Raw genomic sequence first — 18513 nt, 5'->3', positions numbered from 1 at the left:
GAGTGTCCACATGCAATTTGGAATCCCTCCAGAGCACCAATCTTTTTAGTTTTTAAACTCTTAGTACACAGCGCAAGAAAAGCACACCGTACCAAATTATTTAGGGATGGATCGATAATCGGTAATAATGGTAAAATGAAGCTTCATGGAGCACATGTGATATTTCCTGCTCCTCTAGATGGTGCTCTTGTTTTAATGAAATGGACGTATACTACATTCCTACTTAGAAGAACAAATAACTTATCTCTGCCCATTCTCCTCGTGAGCAAAAAGAATCTGTTGTCTTCCTTCCTTGTGCGTTGTTTATTAAACGTTCTAGGTTGCCGCGAGCTGACATTATCATGAGGTTCACGAGGCTTCATTTGCGCCATCTGTTTATGTCACGTGATGTTTATGCGCGGAAAGCAAGAACACTTTGCCCACCTATACTTGACAGCAACTCTCATCTCACTTTCTACTGTGACGTTTGATTTCTTGAGTGGCCCTGCCCACTTAACGCACGGCTGAGGTAAAAAGACATAATGGCTCTTTAGCAAACGCTACCTAACCTTGAGCTCGCTCGCGCACACACACAGCTACTACTAAGACCGCAATAATAGGCCCCATGACAATCCCGTGGCTAACCACCGCCATTTAGCACAAAATTGCCCACCTTTCTCTATCATTACATTTAATTAGCTGTGATTAATCAGCTGCCAATTATAGCAAACACAGCCTAAAGAGAGCCGGCACTCAGCCGGACCGCCACTTGACACCCACTCCATGGATGTTGGCGCTTTATGCTTTTAATATTTGTGCAGCTTTAATGACTCCAACACAACTATCCATTATGGTGTGGAGTATCAAAGATATGATCGATGACAGCGGTGATGCGCGTTGGCTTGACCAGAGATTTTGAAACCTTACTGCAAGTGGATAGCAGACAGCAAAGATAAAACCACAAAAACTAGCTTATTAATGCTGCTTTTACGCTATATAGTGGCTACTATTTGAGTGCGAAATTTCTTCACACCAATATGATCAGACGCACGACGTAATCTAATCCATGTCGGAAGCTCTCAAATGGGGGGTGTGGATAAAGGCACCCTCTGGGGGTACTTGAGATTTTACCAGGATTTCTGCAAGTATCAGAAAATCTAATTAATTCTGCTTTTAAGAAAAATATATGCCTACACCTGATTGCATATACAAATGTTGGAAATTAGTGGCAGGAACAGTACAGTTTTCTTTACAAATTAAGAACAAATTAGTAGGAACATTAAGCTCCTCTTGTGGCAACCATGTGGTGACCTTTAACGAACCCTGGACGAGATCAAAAGAACTGCTAAATTCGTCGACTCGCCAGAGTTCCCCACCCAGTGGGCTTCCAGCTTTCAAAAAACTTAACAAAATAGTGGCATGCAACGTGATTTAAAAAAAAAAAAATCACAAATAAATAATTCATGTTCTAATTAATTTGCCCTTGATTTGAAAATGTAATGATCATGGGTGCTCTATATACAGGGGTTTTTAGGGTACATTGTCAAGCTGCCTTTTCGAGTCGACTCTGCTTAGGCGCTGTATTATTTACGGTTCTGAATGTTTCAATAGCCGCCGAGGGACTGTGATGAACCTTCAGCTTGACATATGGCGTGTGTGTGTGGTCACCTCTGACAGTTCAAACCCATGTCTGTCAGCAACATTCTTGACAGTTTGTGTGTTCATCTGCAATCTCTAATAAGGCTTTGCCACACACACAGTCTCACACACACACACACTGTTGGCATTTATCCGCCGCTGGTGTAAGTAGGATAAGGTTTGTACAGCAGACACAATAACACTTCGATTGCGCTTCAGGGGGTTGGGAAATCCTCAAGAGGCCCAAATCCCTCTTTTAGTGCACACGAGAGGGCCGGGACAGGGACATTGTCCAATCTGTTGAGACGACATAATGGCCTTGTTCCCTGGGATGTCTCATATCCTGATCTGCTGATTGGTCAGTATTCCTGCGCTGATAGCCGGCTTGCGGACGCGCAGTTTATCCGCGTGTCATTCGCTTCTTATCGGCCCGCCTTGCCTCTCTTTTACAATAATCTACAAGCTTTATAAGAAGACGACATGAGTAACATGTATAATTCATCATGTACAATATATTTAGGGCAGCGGTTCTCAAATGTGGGTAGGGGTACTACTTGGAGGTACGTGACGGCACTTTTGGGGATGCGTGGCCTTTGAATGGAGTTTCTGACTGCAAGTATTAGCATATCTAATTCATCACCATGGCAAGAGAAGTTCTTTTTTCTTTCAAATGAAGAGCAAATTGATTTGGGGCAAGAGCGGTTTCGTTTTCTTTTCCAATTAAGAGTAAATTAAATTGGGACAGGAGCAGTTTCTGTTGGTTTTCAAATTAAGAGCAAATTAATTGGGACATGAAAAAGGTTGTTTTTTTTCCCTTCGAAATTAAGAGCGGAATATTTGGATTACCGAGCACTCTCTTTTAAGTCTTAAATTTTGTTTGTTTTTTGACTGCATCACCTCAATGATCTTGCGAGCCTCACGGTAGCGACCCGTCTGCAAGAAGGCGAAGAACAGCTCGTAGAGCATGGTCATCTCTCCGCGCTCGTGGCTCACCATGTCCATGGCTGAGGAGGGAATGAGAGAAAAAAAATTAAATAAAACATCCTTTCATTTTGTTCCCACTATTTGGAATTCAGACAGAAAGCGTGGACATCAAGTGGGCTCTCCAGCAAGTGGGAAAAAAAAAAAAATAAGGTCGACCGTGCCCTCTGCTCAGCTTTGTTACGCTTTATCTCCATCCTGCAGCCGACAAACAGAAATTTCAACTCCGGAAAATAATTTGCTATTTTTGAGACACTCGAATAAACAGTGAATGGAAAACAACTTGGGGGGGACCTCCGCTTACATTATGAGCGCAACCGCCATCTCCAAAAAAGGCCACGCAAGTCAAGAACAGTTGAAGAGCTGCCATGATTTTTTTTTTTTTTAGGTGGGAGTCAACACGTTTACTGTTTTTTCATCGCATTTATGTTTTTGCTATACGGCGAGGATGTCTGGTCGGGTCAGTCACCTCTCTGTGAGGTCATGTGACCGTGGATTTGGGGGGAGGGATGAAGAGATGCACTCCAGAACTACTTGCCCCTCTGGCACATTGAAGATGACCTTTTCATATACGACTTTGACAGGATGGCAAAAAAAATTATAATAATAATAACCCATAGAGATGCAAATTCAACAGTTCACAGACAAAGCAAACTTTTTTTTCCATTTTAGATACTCTAATATTAATAATAATCAGATTCATTTCAGGAGTAAAAATGGATCTTTGACGTCTGTAGCCGTCAATGGCATTGAATGTGTTAAAAGGGGAAGTCAATCAAAAATTTTACCTTGCAGTATTATGTACTAAATCAGAGGTCTCCAATCACCAGTTCACGGTCCAACTTGGACCGAATTAATGATGTTTTGGAACTGATTCCGTTTATAGATACATAAGAGCAATTACTTCAAGTATACAAGTAAAATCATGTACTAAAGTAATTGATTACTTTAGTACTTGATTTCCTAAACTAATCGATTATTTCAGTTCCAGTACCTACAATACCAGAAGTAATCATTTACTCAATGTACTTAAGCACTACAGTAATCGATTACAGTACTACATGCACTATAAGTACTTAAAAGAACTATGTGTCCTTAATCACTGAAGTATACTGTACTTAGCACTGAAATTACTTAGCACTAGGGCACTAAAGTAATCGATTACTATAGTGCTTGAGTACATCTAGTAAGTGATTACTTCAGGTACTCACTCTAAATACTGAGGTAATCTATTCATTACTTTAGTAATTCAGTAGCTAATCAATTACTTTAGTATTATATGTACTTAAGCACTAAAGTAATAGATTAATGCAATCAATTATTTTAGTACATGACTGTCTAAAGTAAATGAATTTAGTACTTTAATCAATTACTTTAGCACTTGATAACCTAAAATAATTAAATATTTTATTAGCTAAAGTAATTAATTACGTCGACCCTCCTTGAGCCAAATATGTTGGAAAAAAAAAAGAAAACCCTTAAGTTAAAATATATCATTAAGTGGGATTGAATGGCTGGAGTGGTGAGAAAAAAAACAAAAACGTGAAGGTACGTCTTGGGGATTGAATTGACACGGCTTTGAGACCTTTCTGCAGGAGCTCGGTGTCTCCCTTCTCCACCAGTCCCACGACGATGTTGTGGATGCGCGGCATGTGCCCGTAGCGCTTCTGGCATTCCAGCGTGGCGTCCAGAGCTCCGGGGAGGTCATCGCTGCCCAAACACAATGGCAAAAGACGCAGTTGGACGCGCGACGGCTTGGGATTGTACGCGGAGAAAATACACAGAGTTAACCCCGCGCCCCGGCTTTCAGGTACGACGACCCGCCGCAACAATGCGGCCCGTTTAACGCCTGACAGCCAAAGTACAGGTGAGGCGGCCTTTTGGCCCTAATACATCATTCTCGATGAGCGGGGGCTAATGTTTCCCCGGACAGGCTTTCATCGGCGTTTGCTGATAAAAGCCTCCGCGCTCATCTCTTGACTATCTTTGGCTTCTTTTGTCCTTGCCGCCACCTTTCTCTCATCTTTTTTTTTTCCAAGCCTTCAGGTTGAACCTCAAATGCACTCAAATCTTTGGAGCTTGACCTAAAAGCGGAGGTTGGCGCTTTGAAAATTGCAAGCAAAATTTGGATGATTTCATTAACGCTCGCTGACAGTGACGAACGTACGCAATAGTAATGGTGGAACTTCTACTTACGGAATCAATTCGTTCCGCAAGTCATTTCGTAACGTCAGTCTTTCATAGGTAGAGCCGCTTTTTACATGGAAATAGCCTAATCAGTTCCAAGCCCCCAAAAATGCTCCTAAACTCTTTCACCCTTGTGACACAGCAGCCAGCTGAAATTTACAGCCGATCATTTAAAATTGTAACATTTGATAATGCGACGATTCTGACATTTCCATGTGATTGCAGTTGGACGTGCGATATTTTGTGTACAAAAATCATTGTCCAAATTTTGGACCACACAAAACCATGATAAATATAATATACTACCTATTTACCTAATGTAATGGATTGCTTTAGTACTTACCTAAAATAGATTACTTTAGGTAAGTACTTGATTACTTGCCCAAAGTAATCTAGTACTTTACTGCCATCTTACCTAAGTAAAGGATTGCTTTAGTACTTTATTACCTAAAGTAACGCATGACTTCAATACTTAGTTATCCGGACCTGAAGCGAAACTAAAATCGGAGGTGTGTTTCCGACCAAAAATGCGTCTGGCGTTTCAAATATGAAACATCACTCGTTTCCTTACTAAAGCCACCTCCTGGCGAGCAAATTTGATGGACGGATCGCGAAAGAAACAGAGAGAAGAAGCGGTGGGAGGGAACGGGGCGCAAGAGCGCCCACTTGACTTTAAGCGACGCTGTTGTGACAGCGCCGCTGTCAATCTGTTGATTAGGTAACCACCACGTCAATCACGCTGAGGTCAAAGCAGAAAGGGCTCGGACGCTGAGCGGGAGGGGGGAAAAAAAAAAAAAAAGTCAAGGTTGATTTTTGTCTCCTTGTTTTCATAAATACAGCTGAGAGCTAACAGGCACGGCCTTCGATTCACCTTGTGGTACTGATGGAGTTGCCTAGGAAATTTTTAGCGCAGCTCCCTCTAGTGGATGCATAATGCAACCCCAGCCACTACTGTAGCTTCTATTCCATGCGCCTTATGACGTAGCGCATCCTATAAATGAAAACAGTTTTAAAATAGGCCATTAATTGAATGTGCACCTTCTAATATGGTGTGCCTGATGGCAACGCCACTCAAGAGCCATCCGACAATACGCCGTCGACGTACCGCTACTTTTCTTTCATACGCTCTCTCGACCTGCGATCATACTTCACTTCTATATGAGACATCTAAAAAGGACCCATCACTTGGCCTGGCATTTCAATTACACCCCGCCTTCTCACAAAAAAAAAAAAACAACAAAAAAAGAGCTAAGGATGTCAAAAGATGGATAATTTCCCCCCCGTTACAATTTAAATGTCACTTTCCATTGCCATTTACTACAACGCAGCCCTGTTAATGTCCCCAGCTTTGCATGTCAGACACTTTCTCGCCAATTAAGTCCTAGAAAAAAATATATATAACCAAGGCTTTGCTGGTGGAAAGCTGAAGGATTAGACAAGGAAGCTAATTGTGCCCCATCCTTCCTCTGCTGCCCTCTTTTGTGTGACGAAGACGGGCAGGCCTGTTATCAAGACACTGTCCTCGTACGGGGAGGGGGGGGGGCAGAACACAAATGAGCCGCTGATCATGACACCACTAGCCCGCTGTTATGTGTGCGCTAAAAGGCCATCATTTAGTTATGCTAATAGGATGCCTGACACAGTGGGAGTGATGCTAACTTTCTCCGCCAGGAAAAAGACGTTGTGTGCGTGCCTTAAGTTGTATTGCATTTGGGAACAATGTAAAAACTTTAGTGAAACAAAATAAAGCTCACCTTTTGTAAATTCTTTCATTTTTTTCCTTGTGTTCATATTTGCATGTTCTATATTTGTTGCGGGTTAGTGTGTTTCAGATTTTTCACACTGTGAGCGGTCAGTGAAAAGAATGCGTAACGATGAATGCGCTTGTTTTTATTATATTTGTGTATTGGGGACGTACGGTACATAAAAATAGATATTAGGGATCGAACGGGTTAAAAAGGCAGCCACACACTCCATCGGGGAAAAAAAGAGGGTGTTTCTCCGAGCTGCCTCGCTCTCTTGTTATCCAGACCATTTCCATCTCCAATTTATGGAATTATCATTCATGTCCTTGTCCTGCCATCTTCCCGCTCATTGGCACTTTTTGTCGCTAATCACTTGGAGAACAAGTGGCTGCCAAACGGAGTGGTGGCAGGTTAGCTCAGACAATGCGGCGCGGACGGGCGGGAAGGCTAACGGGGCGGCGCGTATGATGGGCTGTCAAGGGCTAATCTGCCGCACAAGTGTTCATTAAGTCATTAAGCGGCGACGCGGCCGATTCAGACTGGCGCGGGCGAGACGGATGCCTGCTTTGTCCTCGCATATCGCCGCGCTCCCTCCGCCTCCTCCCGACAATCGCTTCGTCCGCTGAGTGACGGAATGAAAACAACAGAGGAAGAGAGGAAGTCGACTCCCCCGAAAGGGAAGTTAGACACAGATGTTTGCCAGTGAGGAATGGTGAGGAACGCCATTTTTCCCAAGTATGTGCAGCAACCGCTAAGAATGTGGGGTTTGATCCATTTTATTTATTTTCACTTTTGAATGGGATGTAGTCCAGGAATAAAAACGACTTGAAGTGTAACATTTGAATTTTACAATGCACTGACATACTTTGGGCCTAAAAATCACAAAGTGGAATTTGGAAGCAGATTTAGCATTCCGATTTATAAGAAGGGAGGGGAGTCTAAAACCGGTTCTCAGTGTTCCCATTCCTTTGGATCGTTTGCCGTTTTTGCTAACAATTCTCTTCTCCATTCTCCAGTAGTCTCAACAAATGACAATACCATGCATAGCGACGTTAAGAGTAAGACTTCAAAAGAGAATCAAAGCGTTATTTTGTGTATGCTGTCATGATCTATGTACCATATTTGAGTTTCTAATTAAAATACATGGTGTGTGTTATTAAAATGATGAAATGACGGTACTTTTAGAGGCATTTCTTCGTCGTACATTGAATAACATACTGTTGTGGTTATTGAACTAATATAAACAATGATGAACTATATAATATATAAAATTCCTTGTTGGAACTGAAAAAAAAAAAAAAACATGTATTGTGCGTGTTTTGGCTTCCAGCTGATGACCCAAGAGTAAACGAGCCCGCTAATCACACCGAAGCAGCGATTAACAAGTGAACTTGGCAATCGCTTGTGCCAAAATCACTATAAAAATAAAGAGTGCCAGGGGAGCCCCCGCAAAGTACTAAGGTAAACACGGTATGAAAGTCTGTGTACGGTGCCTGCGTGTTTGCGAGTCCCCTAACGGCGAGGCAGTGGTAAATCTGGCAATTAGTGCTCTGTACATAATTAACATGCTAATGAGTCGATCTACTTAAAAGCCGCTCCGATAAATAGAGCACAAAAGGCGCACGCGGGAGGTGAATGGCGCACGGGCGCCGAGGAGGCGGGCCCAATACGCGTGACCCCGCGTCCAATGTTTGATAACACTGATCTGCATTTCCAATTGACGGGGAGCCACGCACACACACCTTGGGAATACGGCAGTGGGTGGGCGAGCCCGGGTGGGGGCTCATGGGAGAGGTTGCAGCTGCCGAGTCCAAAACAACAAAGCCGCGCGCGCACAACAACGCAGACAAATGAGCAATTTCCACATCCTCTCTCTGTCTGAGGCGCTGAACCGAAACGTAACCTCGGCTATGATCACGGGGAGGGATGACACGCGCTTAGCAGCCAACACCTGCCAAATGGATGCAGCTGCAGACAAAAGAGAGATTCGGCGCTACCTGTCCAAGTAGGCGCTGACCAGGGGCGCGCAAAGATTGGCGCTGGGCTTGGCCAGTCCCAGCGTGAAGATGGTTTCTTGGAGGCGCCGGACCAGGGGGGCGCCGCCTTTGGACACTGCGGCGTTGAGGGTGTGGAACAGCATGGTGGTGTGGCTGTCGTTCAGCACAACGTCTTTCTCCTTCATCTCGTTCAGGGTGGCCAGGGCCTCTGAAGACAAAGTTCACCGGACAATTGAGAGGAACCATTTGAGGGGGAAAAAAATGTATTTTTGGCAGATATTACACATTTGGAGTCCACTTTGTAATGAGCAGTAACTTTTACATCATGACAGAAAATGACATCAGACCATCAAAACATTAGAAACTTTGACTCTGATACCCCTAAGATTTTTTTTGTCTGGCAAGTACCTCGTAACCAGTTAAAGTATTTTTTGGATGAAAAACATGGGAGGTATGAGCCTTAAAAAACAAACAAACAAACCAACAAAAAAGCAGCCTTGACGCTCCGATCCGTTATCCGATGTCACAGTTTTGCTTCCAAAACGATACCTCGTTCAAGCTCTACCAGACGACACAAGGATCAACAAAAGAACACATGACATGAAACAACAGAAGGAGAATTGCGCAAACTGTTGCGATACAAGGCCCTTAAGCTAATTCCACATGGGGAAAACAAAGCCATAGTAAAACAGCATTTTGCTCCCAGCGGGGGATGCAAATGCAACCCTGGATAATGCCAACTCTGCTCTAATTGCTACGTACGCTTTTCTAAACGAGACTACAATTAGCGGACCCCTACAACGAAGGCCATCTTTTTGCCTTGGCCGGGCGGAGAAGGGAGGGGGGGCTAAATTATAGGTATGCCGCGGCGATGGCCAGCCGTGGCCTTAGCGAGACCCTGGCAAACGGGAAGAGGGGCCTGTCCATTTTCCATGGAAATGTGGGGCTATTTGTGCCTGGCCGCGCGCCCATCAGGCTAACGTGGGAGGGGGCTGAACGTGTGTGTGTGTGTGTGTGTGTGTTACAAGGGTAAAGTCATTAAGATGCATTTACCATCTATTTAGACAGCTGCTAATGGGCTGATAGCGATACAGCCGCTTTCCAAAACAGATACTAATCTATACGCCGTGACCGAGGGGCATGAACGTGCGCAGAATATATTGGAGGATTCCAGTTGGAGCTAAACTTAAAAAGACGATACAGGGAATGGGGCCTTTAACTAGGAATGCAGTTTTATCACCATGGACCTTTCTTCTTCGTCAAAGTTGTAGGCTCGTCACCTGTCTCTTGACGGGACGTGTTTTCTTTTTGCTACAATTCTGACCCAATACACATCGTCCTTCCTCACTGCAAAATGGAAGATCATGAACTACATCGGTTCCGGAACATCGTTGTTTCGGGTGCGGACCGGCACTTGGGGACCTGTGATTTAAGGCATTAAATCAGATCGGGTTTCTTGCAAATGCCTTTGGATCTGCTATCCGTGCCTGAGTTTTTTGGGAGATTGGGATTTACATAATTTTCCGTTTGCGTGTAGCAACCATACACCTGAGATTTACGTCATTACTCCCAAAGACAGGTAAAAATTCTGATTCTAATATCCATTTTTTTTTAGTTTAAGTCAATCTTTTGAATTCTCAGAATTCTTTAAATATGCGGGAGGGGGGGCGTTTTGGCCAGCTCCCGCCACCCTTTACCTCCACCCTCGGATGCACCCTTGGATTTTACCTTTAATTCCCATGTACAGGTGTGCAGTGCCGCTTGATAAACTCCCTCAGCCATGGCCCCCTCTCCACACTCTACATCACCCTGTGACACACCCCCTAATCACCGGGGCCAATGGCTCGGAGTTGATGCGCCCAAATGGAGCGCTCCATCCACCGTTTCGACCGCCTCGCGCCTCCCCGCGTCCGTCACAGCTTTTTACCCGTCCGTCAGGCCGGGATGCGTTACCGTCGGCTCGGCCGAGCATCGGGGCCGGCAAAGCGAGCCGCGCGACGCATGAGCGGACCGGGAGGAGGACGGGCAAACAAACATCACACAGCCCAGTGCTTCATCTAATGTTGCACGCCGCAGGTGAAAACATACAAAGTGTAGCAACTCGCAGCGCGATACGAGAGGGAGAGACGGATGCGGTGGAGGCCAAGGGCAGGTCAAAGAGACAATTGGTGATGGAGAGGTATATTGAAAAAGGTAGAGCAAAGACAAGTGGAGGACTGAGGAAGTTACTGTTGGGGACGCCTGCTATTTTCTGACATTTTCACCACAGCCTCGTTGAGACTACAATGTTCCCTCGCCACTTTGCGCCTTGCTTTTTGCGGCGTCAGTGGTTTGTGGGTTTGCTTTAAGACTTCACGGCAGCGCCAATTCGATGTACTGCAATAACACTCCCACACTCAGCCTCAACATGGAGTTTGAAGCAGTTTAACAGCCTGTTAATACTCGATCTTGTTTAGCCGGAAACTAAGGCACATTTATACGGACAGACAGATAGATCGATAGAGGGAAAGAGTGATAGAGAGCGAGTGAGCGATGGATGGATGGATGGATGGATGGATAGATAGATAGACAGACAGACAGACAGACAGACAGACAGACAGATCAAAGGAGCAGCAGATAACTATTAATTGATCAGACAAAAAGGAAAGTAAAAAGCGAAGAAGTTAACAGGCTGGAGTTGCACCGAAGTGGCCGGGAAGAACAGCGGCGCTTGGGCGGGTGGGGGGCTAACATCAAGGTTAGCCAAGTGTGCTAATGCAGGTGACAAGCGTCACGCCCGATGCGCGCATCCCAGCTAATGGCAAAGGCTTTAACGCCGCCTCGGCGCAAGCCGGCACACACTCCGACCGCGGTGCCCAACAAATGCCTTTTGCTTGAATTCACATGCAAATGCGCGCGTGGACCACTCAAGCACTTTGGTGGACATGATCTGCCACGGGCATCAAGTCGGATTTCAATAAATCCGGAAAAATACACACAGTCCTGTAATTTCCCCCCTCTCATTTTTCGCTGATGTGGGGGTGCGTCCACATATGCATATGAGTGTGTAGGTGTGTGTGTGTGTGTTTCCGACAGAGGGAGGACAGGGGAGAGGATAGATGAGGGAAACATTTGGCTGTCATTGTGAGGTGTGGGGGTGCACGGGGAGGGGGTGCGCAAGGGGGACGACTGATGGTAACTGTCTCCTCGACAGGCTGAAGGAAATCCACCGTGGCATTGTGGAAATGCTCAGCTAATATATGCTTTGAGAGAAGCAGACTGACTGGTGACACACACATTCTTCCGAATATCCCAAATGAATATTAAAAATTACATAATGGCGGCATAGCTGCAATTAAAACCAGTAAGTAAACCAAGGGACACAGAAGAAGATACGATTGAAGTATTAATTTGGAGTTTAACTCACCACCAAGTAGCACTAGTAAAGAGAATCCTGTTTGCATGTGACTGTTGTGTTGGTGCAGCATTCTAACAATCTAAGCGTGGCAATATTATGTTTTAAAATAGGTTGGTGCTGCACTTATTTTATTACATTTAAGATTCATGCTCAGATCAGTTTTGATGTTTTAACTGCAATGCAACTTTAAAAAAAAGACTGGTTGAACTAGTTGGATAACAAGTTTGAAAAAACTAGGTCGGCTTGGAGTTAAAAACAAAAAAAGGAGAGCGGGAAAGAAAACTCAGCAATGAGAAAAGCATACCTTCCACTCGGCCATTCTTGGCGAGCACCTTGACAAGTGCAATATATTTACTGGCGTCAAGTCCCACTGATGAGTCCTGGCGAGTCCTGGAGAAGAGACAGACACATTGCGGATTCATGCATTCCGCTCCCACTAATCGTATTGTAGGCGGATGCGGGTGACGGCTGAGGGAGCCTTCCAGTGACTGGACCTTGCATTAATGTCTTTCCTAATAGACATCAAGTTAAACTTTCATGGGGTCCGTCCTACAGGTAGCGGGGCATTTGGGGCGCACTGTGCGACGTGGGTTAGTTCTTGATTCTTGATCCATGGTGAGGCCCAAATCTCCGGTTTTACTGCCTTTGTGAGGACAGTTCGCACTTCTGGGGACCATTTTGGTGGACTCCACAAGTTTAAAGCTTCATTCTTGACAATATCCCCACTGCTAGAAAAAAACCCTGTGTGTATGTGTCTACACTTGGTTTTTCAGACATAGTGGGGACTAAATCACAGGTTTTACTGTCTATCTGGGGACAGCTTGAAATTTTGGGGAACATTTTGGTGGACCCCCAAAAGTTCAAATCTATTGTATGTGGCAATGTCCCAACTATGTTAGAAAAACCCCAGTGTGTGTGTGTGTGTGTGTGTGTGTTGGGCTCCACGCACATTTCCCTCTTGAGGTTGAGAGCCTCCTCAACGTCGTCGTGGCGACAGCAGAGGTTGATGAGGGTGGCGTAGGCCCCGGCGCTCATCTCGTCCTGGTGTTGCCGCTTCAGCTCCAGGGCGCGCTGCAGGTTCTACAAACAGGCCCACAAATGGACCCATGCATGAAAGTGCATTGTTCTTTTCCTTTTTTTTGTCTTGTTTAAATCTATCGATTATTTTGGTGACGAATCGGCACTTTTGTGTAAATGTCCTTACCATTACAGGACTTTTCTTTAAAGCGCCGGCAAATGTCACATGACCAAATAGAAAATAGCCTCACGTGCATACAGTAGATGGAGGGACAAGGGTGCAGTCTTGCATGGAATAATTCCATGAAAAAGCGATGCAAAAGCAGTGTACCTCCTCAATGGAGAGAGCCTGGATGAGTTGCTTGAGCGTGGAAGCCAGAGGTTTATTTTCCGCTTTGAGCTCATCCAGTTTGGCCTCCAGAAATGACACCTTCCCTTCCAGTCCCTGACGGCAAGCAAATACAAAGGTTGACTCTACTCACGGGTGGATTTGAAAAACAAACAAAAAAAAGTGTAAGCGTTGTTCCACTTACACCCAGGCGGGCAGCTGCTGACATGGGGCTGTCTGTCACACGCTCGTTTGGGTCCACCAACACGATCACGTCCTAAAATAAAGAAAAAGAAGCTAAATATGCTTGTTTTTCCTTAATGTGTTTGGTGGCAGCCATTTTCAAAACCTCTTTTACCCTACCTTTTTTTTAAGTTTGATTTATAAAAAAGAAAAAAATCATGTGGATTATATTTAAACAACAATAATGTCCTTTTAAATCCGTTTAGACAAAGTAAACAATCATAGCTTGCACACAACTCGCTTGATTATCACAATGAACTCATTCAATCCCAAAGTACGTTCCAAAATAGTGTAAGTACACTCATGGTGACGTAAGAGTGGGGCTCATTTTGAACCCCCCCCTTAACATGCAGCCCTGTCTCGTGTATCAGTTCATTCTTAACCCTTGACATATTTTAGCGCAAAGGTAAATCACAGCTAAGTTCCAAAGTTTCCTTTTGCCACTTTTGTACCTTGATGAGCTCTGGAACGTGGTAAGCCTCCAGCAAGTTTCGGATGCCTTTGTAGATATTTGCAGGGATGATGATGTTCTGAAAAAAATAAAGAAATCAATGACCCCCAAATGAATCTTAAAAATCATCTTAAAAAAACATGAATCTTAAAAACACCACACGAGGTGAACCAGCTGATTTTGCGCGCATGTTAAAGGGCAAAAAAGCAGAACATGAATGAAGCCGTAAGGAAGAAGTGGTTCCACTTTCTCATTTATCTTTGCCGGAGAGGGCCAATTAGAGGCTGTCACGGAGCTTGCTTTTAAATTAGGGCATAAATAAGGACGGAAATTAAAAGGTGAACTTAAGTGCTCTTGGGACGGTCAACAAAGAGCCAAAAAAAAAAAAAAGAAATAGTTATAAAGTAACAACATTCTAATTAGACTGCACTTTGACTCCGCAACATCTTGACACTACTTTCTAACTATGCAGGTGTGACTAAAAAAAAAAAAAATATATATATATATATATATATATATATATATATATATATATGAAAAATAATTTATTTTCTAACATTTATTCAGATTTCAGTATTTGTATCTAATATTGAAATAAATAAAATTTTCAATTTTTTTCCCTTCAAATGTTGACGTTTTGTGCGTAATACAGTGCATGTGTACCTGTGCCTTCAGCTGATTGAAGTAATTGCGCAGTTTGTTTTCCTGTGCTTGCACATCGTTCTCTGACATGCCGTCGATCAGATTATACAGGAAGTAGGAGACCGTGTCTGGATGTGAAAACACACACACACACACACACACACACACACAGAGAATGAGGAATACATTTGATGTGCCGCCACACCACTCGGTGCATTTACGACGTTCCCTGCTGCTTTGCGTCCTGAGCGCCGAATTTCACCAATCCTATACTCTTCTAACACTTCACACATGAAAAAGAAAAAAAAAAAAAAAAAAAGAATCATCAGATCAATATTTGGTTCTCAAATGGGGCGTGTGAATACCCGTGGAAGGGACTTCAGGGGGTACATGAGATTTCCACGACATTTCTGCAAGTATGAGTGAAATCAAACGCTTTTTAAAGCTGTGACAGGAACGGAACATTGTTTCTTTTCAATTTGAGAGCAAATTAATTAGAGCATGAAGCAACATCGTTAAATTATTACCGCGACTCCGCAAAATGGCGCAAGCCTTTATTCTAGGGCCCAATCGCGTCACTTTCACTTCGAAATCTGAGGGAAAAATCCGTGTTGTACGAAAACGTCAGTTTATCATCGCCATTATTATTGTTTGCTCTGGTTGAAAAAGCATTGTACACAAAAAAGATGCATTCCCCTGGAGGTTTTACGCAAATGTGCATTGTTATCACAAATCTTTGGCAGACAAACCAGAAATCAAACAGATGATGTTGAATAGACGCAGTTTACCTGCTGGTTTGTCGGAGGTTTTGCTAAAGCGTTGGTCTTTATACAGCAGCTCGGTGATCTGTGAAAGAAAATAAAGAGCTATTAAATCTCCATTTCAACTAAAAAGCAGTCAGAATTCTGATATGAAAGTAAGAAAACTGAGGACAAAGTCTAACCAACTAAAACTGTACATATACTGGATTAAAAAAATGCTTTAACAGGCTGCACACATAGCACCAATCTTTCAGATATGATTGACTCTTTTTCCTGTTTAAATATTTGATTTGCATTCGATTCGGAAATTGTTTGGCGTACCGCGCAAACGCTAATAGAAGCACTTGAACAATTTCACAACGGTTACTCTACACCCTCTGTTGACAATGCAGCAAAAAGAACAAAAACAATATTTACTACTAAGCCAGCAGCTACCTCGCTGACAGCTTTTGCGTTTGCTAGTCGGCATGTCATCATTTGCATGTTCTCTGCGGCGTGAGTAATACAAGACAAAGACAGCAGATGGCTTTTGTCACATCGCATATTCTCACTAAATGTTACTCGGGTTCAAGCGGGCGCTCTGTAAAGTGATCAGCGGCTATTGCGATCTTTCTTTGTTCCGACTCTGAGAGGATTAGGGAATGTGTATTTTTAATGTCCTTTTTTTATAATCCCTGCAAGATTTGAGGACGGTTGCGCGTATGTATTTCCTTCACATGAGGACAAAAAGGAGGACCGGCTTACCTTCACCATACTGTCCACGTCGTCGGACCTGCAGTAGGGGGCAGTAGAGGACAAGACATTGAATTCAAAGCCACGCATTGCATTGCAAGCGCACGTCGGCAAGTTTACTTTGGCTCACGGAACATAAGAAAGATGTGACCTGAATCTACTGCAAAAAATAACTTCAACTCAGACACTGGTGTGATTTTTTTTCTTCCAAATATCACACGAATGTTGAATGTTGATAAATTAAACGTTGTTCTTAGTAGTGAGTCAGAGGTCTCAGAAGTCAGAATTCAGGCTAAATTTCTGATTTGAAAGTCAAAACTCCAGTCTTAGAATTCTCACTCCGGACTCAGAAGTCAAGTCTCTAAATTCTGACTTTATTCTTCAAAGTCAGTCAGGTCTCAGATGGCAGAATTCCGTCAAAAATGGATTTGAAGTCAAAATTCTGACTCAGATTCCTGACTTGAAAATCACAATTCTGACTCAGATTTCCTGCCTCAGAATTCTCAGGTTATTTATTCTGAGTTTAAAGTGACTTTTAAGTCAAGCGGTGTGAATCCGAATTCTGTCTTCCGAGACAAGTCTCTAGCTTCTGACTTTATTCTCAGAAGTAATTCAGAGGTCTTAGAAGTCAGACTAAAGTTATTTTGAAGTCAAAATTCTGACTCAAATTTCTGACTTGAAGTCAAAGTCAGAATTCCGCCTCAGAATTCCAGTCTTAGAATTCTCACTTCATTTTGAGAATTTTGACTTTAAAGTGACTTTGAAGTCATGAGTTGTGACCCTCTCATAGTTAAGTGTTTAAATTCTGACTTCATTCTTGGTAGTAAGTAAGAAGTCTCAGCAGTCAAAATTTTGCGAAAAGCCAGATTTCTCAGTGAAAATGATAATAACAGTGAAAATTCTCACTTTAAGGTCTAAATCTGAGTATGAAGTCAATATTCAGAAAAAAGTGAGATTCGTATATTTTTCCCTGGCCCCCATCCATTACCGTGGCGCACGTTATTGAATATTTGGCTGGGAGAAAAAAAATACAAGGGGTACATCAAAAAAAAAGTTGACACACTGACCTAAATGAAATAAAGATAATTCCTGTGCAGAATGAAGTGTCTTGTGATAAGACTTAGGGACCAAGTCCACTTAAGTAGCAGCAAAGTAATTAATTGACTCCGTTTATGGACTGGCAAATCCCGCAACAATGCGGCTAGGATGTCACATCGCCATGGCGACCAAAGTGACAAGTATGGCACAAAACAGCAGACGCCACGCGCAGACAAGACTTGACGCCCTCCAGCCCACAGGACAAGAGAGACGAGACGGCGGGACAAAAGCACGGCAAACCACAAAAGACACACACAAGCTAAATGATGACATCTCGGCTGCTGTCAGCGAGCCGGAGAGGAGAAGAAGAGAGGTCTTTAATGATTCAATTATCCCTTGACCTTGTCTTTGACAGGTCCCCGCATCACAATGGGGAGGGTGCGCACACAAAGACGCACACATGCGCGTCCCACGTGACGGGCCCAATTATGACCCTGTCAGAAAGCCTTGCGTGTGATTTAACAGAAAAAAAAAAAGAGAGAAACCCGTTCAGATACCAAAATAACCGGAAATAACATTGAAAAATTGTTATAAATCAATACAAATTCATACATATGCGCACGCAGTGGCGCCTTGACTCGATAAAGTTTTACGACTAGCTCAGCAAAGCCATTTTTAAGAACTCCCCATGAAAAGTTAAACATTTTCTACAGGTGTTGCTGCACCATTTGTGTTCAAATATCTGCTGCCTAGAACAATTTAGCACTGGAGCACTGGCTATTGATGAGCCTGTGAATTGCATTTTTCTTTCTATGTTAACGTTCAGCGAGAAGGCTTTCCTGGAGCACCGGCTATTGGTTAGCCTGTCAATGGCATTTCTCTATATGTTAGCATTATGCCGGGAGACTTCTCAAAAGCAACCTTTTATGGTTATTTGAAATACACAATTCTTTTACGATAGGTGTGACAACTGGGAGAGGCAAAAACAAAACAGCTTAATGTGTTGCCGCCCCACGTGTTCAAATATCTGCTGCCGAAAACAAGTTAGCACTGATGCTATTCATTAGCCTGTCAATGGCATGTCTACAGTATTTATGTTAGCGTTAAGATAGCAGACTTTCCCAAGAATAGAAACAAAGCAGAACAGAATAGGACAGAAAAGTTGCTTGAAAATGCCACGATTAAGTAGTTTAGAACAATTGTAAACCAATGCCACGCAATACCCCAATTTCACGATTTAGCTAGCCCAACTTCAAGTTTTAACTTTGCACATTTAGGGATTTTTTTTTTTTTTTTTTGCTTGGGTCCCAGCAGACAAGTCAGCACTTCGCTGTGACCCACCTCAGGCCCGCCTCGGAAGGGGAAAAGGGGGGGGGG

General features: G+C 43.5%; 1 protein-coding gene across 1 annotated transcript in view; it reads right to left on the bottom strand.

Annotated features, from left to right (window-relative positions):
- Nucleotides 1–18513, bottom strand: part of lrpprc (leucine-rich pentatricopeptide repeat containing) — a 46839-nt gene that overhangs the window by 15209 nt on the left and 13117 nt on the right. Inside the window, exons 15-25 of the mRNA XM_088420823.1 lie at nt 16111–16138; nt 15394–15451; nt 14627–14733; nt 13965–14042; nt 13475–13546; nt 13273–13386; nt 12874–13004; nt 12229–12314; nt 8528–8735; nt 4184–4308; nt 2515–2621 (exon numbers count right to left, since the gene is read on the bottom strand). Of these exons, the coding sequence (XP_088276949.1) occupies nt 2515–2621; nt 4184–4308; nt 8528–8735; nt 12229–12314; nt 12874–13004; nt 13273–13386; nt 13475–13546; nt 13965–14042; nt 14627–14733; nt 15394–15451; nt 16111–16138 (1114 nt within the window). The remainder of the gene's footprint in view (nt 1–2514; nt 2622–4183; nt 4309–8527; nt 8736–12228; nt 12315–12873; nt 13005–13272; nt 13387–13474; nt 13547–13964; nt 14043–14626; nt 14734–15393; nt 15452–16110; nt 16139–18513) is intronic.

This window comes from Hippichthys cyanospilos, chromosome 8 (assembly GCF_059441005.1).
Source record: "Hippichthys cyanospilos isolate Australia breed blue-spotted pipefish chromosome 8, RoL_Hcya_1.0, whole genome shotgun sequence".
In the NCBI taxonomy this organism is placed as follows: Eukaryota; Metazoa; Chordata; class Actinopteri; order Syngnathiformes; family Syngnathidae; genus Hippichthys; species Hippichthys cyanospilos.
The sequence above is the reverse complement of the archived record's forward strand: the minus strand, read 5'-3'. Positions and strand labels throughout refer to the sequence as shown.